Genomic DNA, 10,338 nt, shown 5'->3' on the forward strand with positions numbered 1-10,338 from the left:
GGTGGGGAGGTGAAGAGGAGCCGACTGCTGACAGATGAGGGCACCTCTACATCACCTATTTGCATAAGGTAAAAATATCTCGGGTATGCAGCCACAGGCCACCAAGGGGCTGATTAGCAGCATTTGCAACAGGGAGGGGGAAGGAGGAGGCTCCTCGGGCTGGGGCCCTGGGGAAGGGGGAGGGGAGCTGGGCTGTCTGCAGTTAAGAGCTCCTAAGCCTGGGAAGGGGGAGACCATCCAATCCCAGGGACGCCTGGGGACCCTCCTTCATGCACCCTACAAGGCCCAGGGAAGCAGAGAGCTTCCCTCTCAGGCTCAGCCAAGCCTTGAACCTTCAGCCTCTTGGTGACTAATGCCTCACTGCCACTGCCAGGGAGGCGAGCCAGAGACTGTGACAGGTGGACCTCAGGGCAGTGGGTGGGGATGGGGTAAGCAGAACTGGCCTCCACACGACAAGGCAAAGACGCCAATGGAGTCTGCCTGACTCTGGCAAACGCCCGCTCAGGGTGGCCAAACATCAAGTGCCAAGTAATCTGCTGGGGTGGTGGCAGACACCACCCCTGGGGCTGTGGGCCTTTTTCTTCCCCCAGTGTCCAGGAGGAAGTTTCCTGTGACCCTACTGCTGTGCTGTGACAGGCTCAGAAGGCGAGGGCATGTTGGCAAGGAAAAGACAGCATGGGGTAGGGTGCACAGGTGCATGGTACAGGTAAGGGGAGGTAGCCTGCACCCCTCAGAGCCAGGGCGTGGTTCCCAGTCTCAAAGCAGGGGGAGGGGCCGTGTTCAAGTCCCTGCTGTTCCTACCATAAGGGCTGTCCCTTACACAGGAGGAGTGAGCCAAGCAGGTGAAACTTTGTTTCTAGGGTGGGGAAACTGAGGCTCAGGGAGGTCAGTAAGTGGCAGAGTAGGGGAGGATTTGAACCAGGTCTTGGTGTCCTCCTCCTCCTCCTGCAGGGCCACTGTCCAACAGCAGGGAGGGCTCTGAAGAGGCTCTGCGGCCCCTCCCACCTGCAGCCCAGCATTGTGGAGGGGGCGCTGCTACAGGAGACCCTGCCTCTCCTGGTTCTCTTGGCCACGCCTTTCTTGAGCTCCTGGTCCCATCAGTATTTCTCTAGGGTGGTTCAGGTGAGCCTCTGGCCTCAACCAATCTCCAGGGAAACCTCCAAACCAAATCCACTGCCCTTGAGTTGATTCCAACTCATAGTGACCCTACAGGACAGAGTAGGACTGCCCCATAGGGTTTCCTGGGCTATATTTTTACAGAAGTTGTCTGCCACATGTTTCTCCTGCAGAGCAGCTAGTAGGTTCATTTCAGTTAGCAGCCGAGTGCTTAACTACTGCACCACTAGGGTTTCTTTAATGCTCAAAAAAAAAAAAAAAAAGTTGCCACTGAGTCAATTCTGGGTCATAGCGACCCCATAAAACAGAGTAGAACTGCCCCATAGGGTTTCCAAGGAGCGGCTGGTGGATTCGAACTGCCGACCTTTTGGTTAGCAGCCAAATGCTTCACCATTGCGCCCCACCCCTAAAAGGCAAAAGCAGTACTAGTCCCATTTTACAGAAAGTAAAGTTCAGAGGGTGAGGGGCCCACCTAGGGTCACATGGCTGGTCTGGGCCAGAACTGGGCTGAGTATGAGCAGGGTTGATGGGCCAGGCTGTTTCTGAAGCATCATCAACTCCTCTTGGCCCGGGACTGGGGATTCTGGGCTCTGGCCCTTCCCAGGGAGGATGCCTAATCTTCCCCACACCCAGCATCTCTGGCTGGGTCTGGACCACGTGAGGGCGCTCCCCAGGACTGCCTAGACGGTGCCGGTGCCGCCAAGGCAGGCCCACAGGGAGGGGGTGTCTGAGAAGAAGCCGCCAGATCGATACAGTGCAGGAAAGCGGCAGTCCTAGGAGCAAGGAGGGCCAGCACCCACGGCTGCCACCACAGCCAGCTCCTCTGGGCTCCGATAGGTAAAGACTGCCAACAACGCCAATAGCCCCCTCCTACCTGGCCCTTATCAGACCCTGTTCGATAAGGACAATCTCAGACGGGCTCTGCTTTGCTTCTATCAGTGCAGCTCCCTCACAACCCCAGGCAGGGCTGTACAGCCAGACACAAAAGGAGTCCTGTCAGGTCTGCAAGCGATGGGTCCAACCCCCAGACCTTGCCCGGCTGTTATGAGGTCTTCACTGTGCCCGCCTCCCCTACCCGCACCCTGCTACTGAGGGCTCATGGGAGTAGGCCAAGGCCTTGCTGGCTCTGCATTGCAGCCGTGCCGGGCACAGAACTGGGGCTGACTGGGGCAAGGAGCCTGGTGTGCTCCAGCCCCTCTGGCCACCCTGTCCAGGGGATCTGACCCAGGAGCCCACTCACCAGCGGGGGGACCCTGGGCAAGGGCCACACTCCTCCAGTCTCAGGCTGGAAGGGCCTCAATGCCGTCAAGTTCAGCTACCTCACTGAGGCCTCCATAGACAAGAACTGGGCAAGAACTCATGCAGCCTCAGCATGCCTCCGCCTCAAGAGATGGGATGCTCACGGCCTCCAAAGTGGCTCTGTCTGCCTTCCGGTGGCAGGGACTGCTAGGAAGCTCGTCCCCAGGCTAAGCAGGACTCTGCCTCCTGGCAGGGACTGCTAGGAAGCTCGTCCCCAGGCTAAGCAGGACTCTGCCTCCTGGCAGGGACTGCTAGGAAGCTCGTTCCCAGGCTAAGCAGGACTCTGCCTCCTGGAGACGCCTAGCCCTTGGCCCTGACTGCTTATCTACATCTACATACAGAAGCCTAGGACTTTTCTGAGCCTCAGTTTGCAAAATAGGGTCAAAACTGTCCCTCCCCACCCACCCTTCAGGGTTGACAGCACAAAGGACATAACTAGTCCCACAGCTATGAAGGAGGGGCAACCAAGCCAGGCCATCCAGTCCTGGGGGGTTCATCCGCTGCCTTTGGAACAATTCTAGAAGGACACACTTGCTTATTTTAGGCTTAAATCTGTCCCCCACTACAGGGAGAGGGCACCCAATACTCCCTATGCCCTGCATTAACCAAAGTTGCAGATGGGGGAAGGGACTTCTGGAAGGTAGGGATAGCGGCTGGGGGTGGGGGACACCCAGTCCAGGAAGCAGGAAGAAGACAGCCTGAGTTTCTGCCACTTCTCTACCCCGCAGCCTCCCAGCCCCGCCCCTGCACTCCTCAACCTTGAGGAAAAAACAAACGGGTCCTTTGGCCAGTGGGCAGGCAGGGGTGGGGTGAAAGAGGCCTCTATTTGCCAACTGTTTGGGGCTGGCAGGGGGCCACGCCTTGGTGCTTCACCTGGAAATCCCTCTACAGGTGTTGACTCCTAGGTGGGCCTGCCCACAGGGCAGAGCCTGGGTGGCTGGACAAGTAGGGGTGGAGGGCTAAGGGCAGTTCTGGCCCCACCTCTGCAACCTCCTCCCTACGTGGCTCAGGCCCAGAGGCTCCTGCCAGGCGGGACTTCCATGGGATGGCACCCTGGGCTCTGATCCGCACCTTTAACCCAGCATGGGGGCTGGGAGCTCTGGCTCTAGGGCAGACAGAGCTGGGTTCAAATCTAACTCTGCTGCTCCTGGGCTGTGGAATTTGGGGTGATTTCTTCCACCTCTTAAGTCTCACTTTTCTCTTCTGTAAAATGGGGTAACAACAGCACCTACATTTGCAGAGTTATTACCAGGATTAAATGTGAAAAGGGTAGGCAGTGCCTGGGACAGAACTAAATATGCTGAAGATGCTCACTGTGTGCTGAAGTCCCTGCTGATAAAGGAACGCTTGATTCTCACTGGGCCCCAGCTTGATTCTCACTGGGCCCTGTGGGCCAACCACTGCGCACAGCCTTTGACATTTTATACATAAATGCACTAGATCACACTGGTAACTCCATCAAACAGATACTATTATTATTCTCATTTATAGACAGGGAAACTGAAGCTCAAATAGGTTCAGTGACTTGCCCAACAGCAAGCGCCATGTGCTCCTCACTGCCACTGCATTTTGCCACCATCTGGCAAGTGCTTCCTATGTACCAGGTACCACGCTCGTGAGTGCTGGACAGGGAGCTGGGCTCTGACCCCTCAAGGGTGGTGGTCACTCCTGGGGGAAGGACGAGAAGTGCCCATGGGCTAAGGGTCAGCCCTGGAGAGCCCTTATGGCTCCAGAGGCTCAACCATCAGGTGGCAGTAGGACATGGGACATCTCTAAGAGCTGGCTAGTGGTTGGGCTGGTACCTGGGTCTTCATCTGTCTGTCCTGATAGTGGAGGCTGAGTTGGGATCTTCCTGCTTTATTTCCTGCCATCCCTACCAGGGGAATGGGATCTGGTGAGAGATACCCCTCTTTGTCTCTGATCTAGGCCTAGCTTGTTCACCTCTGCTGTTCTTGCCTGGGCTGCAAAATCTGTGTCACTACCCCCACCACCCCAGAAGGCCCAGCCCCACTGCCACTGGTCTCCAGGCATCACAGGAACCACAGTCCTATTGGGGAGCGGCCCCTCTGAGCTCTCAATCCAGGGGTGGGGGGTTGTTCAGCCAATGAGTGCCTCAGGTCTGGAGCGTTCAGCCACCTTCAGGTTCCCAGATCCTCACATTCATTTCTGGGGTCCTCTCAGGACCTCACTGTAATGGAGAAAAATCTAAGCAGAGAGCCCCCAACCCCTGTGCTTCTGCTGACTCAGAGAGCACATCTCCATGCGCAAACGGAGTTGGCCATGGGCTTTGCCCCACCTGAGCGTCCGTCTGCGTGAGCTGGGTCTGCCACACATAACTCTTGGGACAATACTGAAGATGCTGATTTTGATCAGCGCTGAGGGGCAGCAGGGCCTCGACCACCACCACAGCTAGCGGCAGGCAGAAGCCAAACTTCCAGCTGGACAGAGGTGATGATGGCAGGGAACATCTGGATCAGGCACCAAAAGGGGCAAGGAGAGGTCATTGGAACCCAAGTGCTTGGCACTGAAGAGCTTCCCATGGCCTGGCCGCACTGACATGCACCCTGTGTCCAGAGCCTCCCTCCCTTGGAGAAGAATGCCCACAGCTGGTATCAGCGGGCAGTGGGCACTGGAATATGTCTTCTTTGGGGGGCTGAGTGTGTTTCCATGTTGATTCCTCTCTACATTCAGGGTTTTACAAGTCTCTAGCCTTCTTGGGGTGGGGCAAAGGAAGGCGTTTGTGTCCGTGGGTCCTGGACAGGTCAGGCTGATGTCTCCCCTGTCCTCCACAGGGTTCAGAGAAGGAGCACACACTGGGCTGTCCTCTACAAGGAGGCAGCTGACAAATGGGACCCAAGAGCAGCGCAAACAGGAGGGACCTGGCGAAGGGTGGGGCATGAAGGGCACGGCCCAATCGGACCCCTGGTCACTGGCTGCGCCCATGAGGCTAGCTCTCCCTGACTTTTGAAATAGGGAATATGGAGAGGAGTGGCTTGTTGGTAGCAAGAGGACAGCAGAGTAAAAATCAGAGATAAGAAGGAGGAGAAGATTCTGCTTCCTTGAGGGTGGGTACAGGTGGTCTCTACAATTTCCGCTCCATATTTAAGAAAGAGTATTATAAGAGGGGGCCAGTAGGGCCCTCAAGGGCTAGCATGGAAGTAGGAATAGAGATTCTAGCATGGGAAGCTGGGGCTGAGGCTCGTCAGTTAGACCTGAATGTCAGACCAGAATTCACAGCAACTCGGCCATCTTTTTGCTCATCCTCCTCAGCTGATGTGTGGTAGGTCTGTTCAGGGAAGGTGGTGTGTCGAACCCTGGGGACCTGAGTCACCCCCACAGGACGAGCTGAGGGCCTGAAGTCGTAGCTGGGGGTGGGGGGTGGGAGAGTCATGGGAGGAGACCAGAGCTTTTCTGGTGGAAACCAAAGGCACCTAAGTCTGCCAGGTGTTGTAACCAGAAAGATCAGGATGGACACCTGAAGAGGGCACTTCAGTCACCAGGACCTGGGTCTGTGCAGGAGAGATTAGGCTCTCCCACCTGGCCCCCTGAGGTTGGGCTGGGCTGGGGGTGGGGGCTCTAGATTGTGAGATTGGGACCTAACATCTGAGGACCCATCTTGGATGCTGAGCCATCCTTCCACCTGAGCTCAGTTTGGTGCTTGGGGTACCTGGCCTGGCAGGGAGGGAGTGGACAGGGCGGAGTGGCTCAGTGGTGGCTTCCCCCAGGATAAGAGCCTTCTCCAGACAGGCCTGGCAGGCTGCAGGTGTCTGCTGGCTCCTGGCACCTATGCCAGGCTCCCTGATTGTTTAGCTCAGTGAAACTACTTTGGTTTCTGCCCTCGGAGGGAGAGGAAGGAAGGGGAGAGGGGCTGGCCTTGGCTCACTTGGGCTCACTTGGCTCAGCCGCCAAGCTGCTCACAGAAGGTCCCACCCATGACCTGATCAGAGCCCTGGAGCTGTGGGGATTGCCAGGTGAGGACCAGTGCCTTTCTCCAAGGAGTCCCCAAGGCTGGTCCTTGGACACAGTAGACCTGGGGACAGTTCTCCCACAGCCCCTGGCAGATGGGCTGGCTGCTGAGGCCATTTGACCCTTTAGACCCAGATGTGGCCAGACTTGGCAATGCTCCAAGGAAGAGCCTGCTTTCTAAAGCCAGCTCCAAGGGCTGGGGCAGCGTACCAGTCTAGCTGTCCATTCACCCTGGCTTCCAACTTTCAAGGGCCCCCTAAACCTTCCAGAGTCTCTTCTAGCAACAGCCCCAGGCCCAACTCGAGTTTTCCCCTAAGAGAGGGGTTGTAGGCCAGTCACAGAGTGCCAGGCCAGTACCACTGGCTTAGGGCCATGGTCTGTGGTCCCAACACAACCAGCGCTCTCTTTCCTGGAGATCCCAGCCTGCCAAGAGAGGAGAGTCCAGGCTGGGGGCTAGCAGTGGAGGAGCAGAAGCAAAGGAAAGTGAACAAAGCCCCCTCAAACCACAAGCCCCAGTGCCCCAGCTCCTGGCCATCTAAGGGGCTAATTCATAATGCATGGCCACCAAATTCCAGTACGGTCTATAATTGCTTCCTGTATGGACACATCATCCCTAAATAAGTTATAAAGAGCTCAGGGATGGGTCTGTGAATTGAAATCCCTTGATACTCTACTCCACAGTATGGCAGGTGGGCCCACACAGCCCTTTCTGCCCAGCACCTGGGTCACAGGCTGAAGGTAATTTCCATCAGCAGTAACCCGTTAAAAAAACGTTGCTGTTAGTGTCTGGACTCATAGTGACCCTATAGGACAGACTAGAACTGCCCCATAGGGTCTCCAAGGAGCGGCTGGTGGATTCGAAGTGCCGACCTTTTGGTTAGCAGCTGAGCTTTTAAACACTGCACCACCAGGGCTCCCCATCAGCAGCAGCCCCTTATAAATGCCTTCCCCCGTGGGGTGGGAGGGATGGGCTGGGTTCCCAGCCAGGCTCCCCCACCAGGGCCTGGCATGGCCACAGAGTGAGAACAGAGCAGGTGGGGAACAGGCTGGGAGGTGTAACTCGAGCCTGAGAGGATTTCCCTGCCCTTCCTCCAGGCTTTTATTAAAGTAGGGCGGGGAAGGGCAGGCTTCCATCGGAAAAATCTCCCAGGCAGCCCAGGGAGGTGGGGAAGCCGCCGGGGGCTGGGAGGGAGCACCGGCCGCGCTGCAAATAGAAAACGCGCTCAGGCTGGCAGCCGGGGAGGCCGAAGCTCCAGGCCGGCCCAAGGGCACCGAGGCCCGAGGAATGCCGGACGCGCGGCTCGGTAGTCCCGGAGCAGAGGGAGCATTAGGGCGCGTCTCTTGCCCTCCTTCCCGACCAGTCCTCTCCTGCCCTGTTCCAGGCAGGAAGGAGTGTCTTGGAAGTCAGGGAGAAAATGGACCCTGCTTTTGCTCTGGGGTAGTGAGCTGGATCCCTCACTGTCCCCGCTTAGGAGGACGCAGCTGGGTGACCCCATGGGGCGGGGGCGTTGGCCAGACCCAGTTCTGCGCCAGGAAGTCGCGCCTGGTCACCCGCGAGCCCGATTCAGACAGGGGACCTCTGGGGACTTCAGGAGGGCTCCCTGCTAAAAGACAAATGGAATGCGCCCTCTCCAACCTGGGCTTCGGCATAGGGGCGCTGGGTGGGAGGAAGCGCTGCGGGAGACAGGGTCTCTCCCTTTGACCCACCCGGCGTGGCGCGGCTTCCGCCCAAGAGCCCAAGTAAGTAGCCAAAGCACCACTGTACCTGTAGTCTGCTGCCTTGGCGGTTCGCACTCCCTCCCCCAATCCTGGGCCGCCGTGCGCGGCTCGGTGTCACCCAGACCATAGGTTCCTAGGCGAGAGCGCTACCGCTACCCTGCTCCTCCCGCGCCCCCCTGAAGCAGCCCCCTTCCCCACTTGTAAAGAATGCCACTGCGCGCCTGCAGGGCTCTCTAGGAATCAGTAGCCAGGAGGAAAGGAAGGAGGGGAAGCAAGGACTGGGGGCGGCGGGAGCCGCTCTCGCGACAAGGGCCGGGGCGGGTCAGTGCCCAGGGCAGAGCTGTAGGAGCAGAGAGCCGGCGCTAGCCCTATGCCCTCAAGGGTTTGGAAAGAGGTGCGTCGCAAAGGGCGAGCCGGGGAGGAGCAGCCGGCCTGGTCCCCCTTTCCTCCCCCCCCTTCGGGCGGGGGGCTCCTCTCCCGCCACTTCCACGCCCCAGGCTGCGGGCGTGCACCTTCCCCCCCACTCCCGGAGTCCGCGGCCAAGGGGCAAGGCGGAGGTCCTTACCTCTGCGTTGACTTCTGCGTCCTCCGCCGCTGCGTCGCGGCCCAGGCAACCCAGAAGCACCAGCAGCAGCGGCAGCAGTGGAGGCACCTCCCAGCCACCGAGGAGGCTCGCCGCCCAGCCTGGCCGCCTGGGCGCGCTCCGGTCGCTGCCCATGTTCTCGGCGCGCGGCCCGGGCCGGAGCGCTGCACGCGGGGCTCGCTCCCTCGCAGGCGCCGGGGCCCCGCGCGCGGCTCGGAAACTTACGACGCTCCCTGGCTCCCGGCCCCGCGGGCGCGCGGCGGACCTCCCGCTCCCCGTCCCCGCGGAGCAGCTTAGGCCCCCTCGGCAAATTCCCAAGTCCGGGGAGAAGCGGGCAGGCCGGTCGGGGAGCGCGGAGCGGGCCCGCGGGGAAGGGGGCCGGCCAGAGCCGCCCACCGCGGGGTTCCGCTGCCTTGGCGCCTGAAGCTCGGGGCTCGGCTCCCGAGAGCGAGCGCAACTCCAGAGCCTTTGTTTGGTTCAGCGCTCCGGCCGCCCGGTCCCGCGGCGCCCCCTGCGCGCCCAGCTCCCTCTGTCCATGCCCAGGGCCGGGCGCTGCCCGAAGCGCCCGCCTCCTGCCAGAGGATTCTGCTTGCCGTCGCGCCCGACCGGGCCGGGGTCCCCGCGCAGTCCGGGGAGGAGGTGCAGAGAGCTGGCCGGAGCGAGCGAGCGAGCCAGGGAGCCGGCGCCCGACGTCCCCGGCGAGTTCGGCGCGGCTCGAGGCGCTCCCAGCCCTCCTCCCAGCGCGCCGCAGCAGCCGCCGCTCTTAAAGGGCCAGTGCGCTCCCTGCGTGCTGACCCAGGCGGGGGCCGGGGGCTGGGGGCGGTCCCCCAGCCCAAGACTTCCCGGTAGCAGGTGCCAGTGGGGAAGCTCCGGCAGGCGGCCCTGACGGCGGAAAACTTCCCAGTGCGACCCAGTCACCCCATCCCTGCTTCTGGGGGACGGGGGGAGGGTTGACCTCCAACACGACACCCCGTGGAGGGAGGGCGCGAGGAAGGCGTGGTCTCTCTGTCGGAAAGGAATGAAGACTCCTTCTCCCACCTGGTGAAGGGATACTGAGGCAGCGGTGGGTAGGGAGGGGGGACCCAAGTGTCTTCAGTTAAAAAAAAATAAACAAAAATCTAGAAAAGTGTTGGTCCGAGGCTTCTTTTCAAAAGCGTAGAATGTCTTTGGCCCTTTTGCGGCGCCCAGAGCGCAAGTTCAGGAGGTACTCTAGAGTTCTGCGTCTGCCACTTACTTGCGGCGTGGACATGGGCAAGTTCCATGATATTTCTAAGCCTCCATTTGCTTATCTGGAAAGTGGGGCAGAGGGCTGGGTTGAGAGTTAGGCAAGGCTTCCGGCTCCCAGCCTGGCACACAAGCAGGTGCCCAACCAGAGGCCACACATTGGCTACTATTTTGTGTAAGTGAAATGCAACAGTGCGGCCCGGCAAGGCGCAGGGCGCGCAGGTAGAGCTGACCGCCGAACTTAGTGTGCTAGATTTAATTCTGTTCTGGGAACAGTTTGAGAATCTGGTCGGTGTGGCTACCAGAGGCCCGACCTGGGGGCTCCGGAGGTGGCGGCCTGGGTCGAAGGTTAGCGTAGGTTAGGCGGCCAGCCCAAGGGCGGTCCTGGCGCTGCGGCTGGCCTGGCGGGGGAAGAAGAGCTGCGACTTTCT

General features: G+C 59.7%; 1 protein-coding gene across 1 annotated transcript in view; it reads right to left on the bottom strand.

Moving 5' to 3' along the window:
- MMP15 (matrix metallopeptidase 15) overlaps positions 1 to 8,818 on the bottom strand; it is a 20,395-nt gene extending 11,577 nt beyond the window's left edge. Inside the window, exon 1 of the mRNA XM_004371539.1 lies at positions 8,666 to 8,818. Coding sequence (XP_004371596.1) covers positions 8,666 to 8,818 — 153 coding nt within the window. The remainder of the gene's footprint in view (positions 1 to 8,665) is intronic.
- Between the last annotated feature and the right edge of the window lie 1,520 nt (positions 8,819 to 10,338).

Source organism: Trichechus manatus, unplaced genomic scaffold (assembly GCF_000243295.1).
Source record: "Trichechus manatus latirostris isolate Lorelei unplaced genomic scaffold, TriManLat1.0 scaffold00014, whole genome shotgun sequence".
NCBI classification, from domain to species: Eukaryota; Metazoa; Chordata; class Mammalia; order Sirenia; family Trichechidae; genus Trichechus; species Trichechus manatus.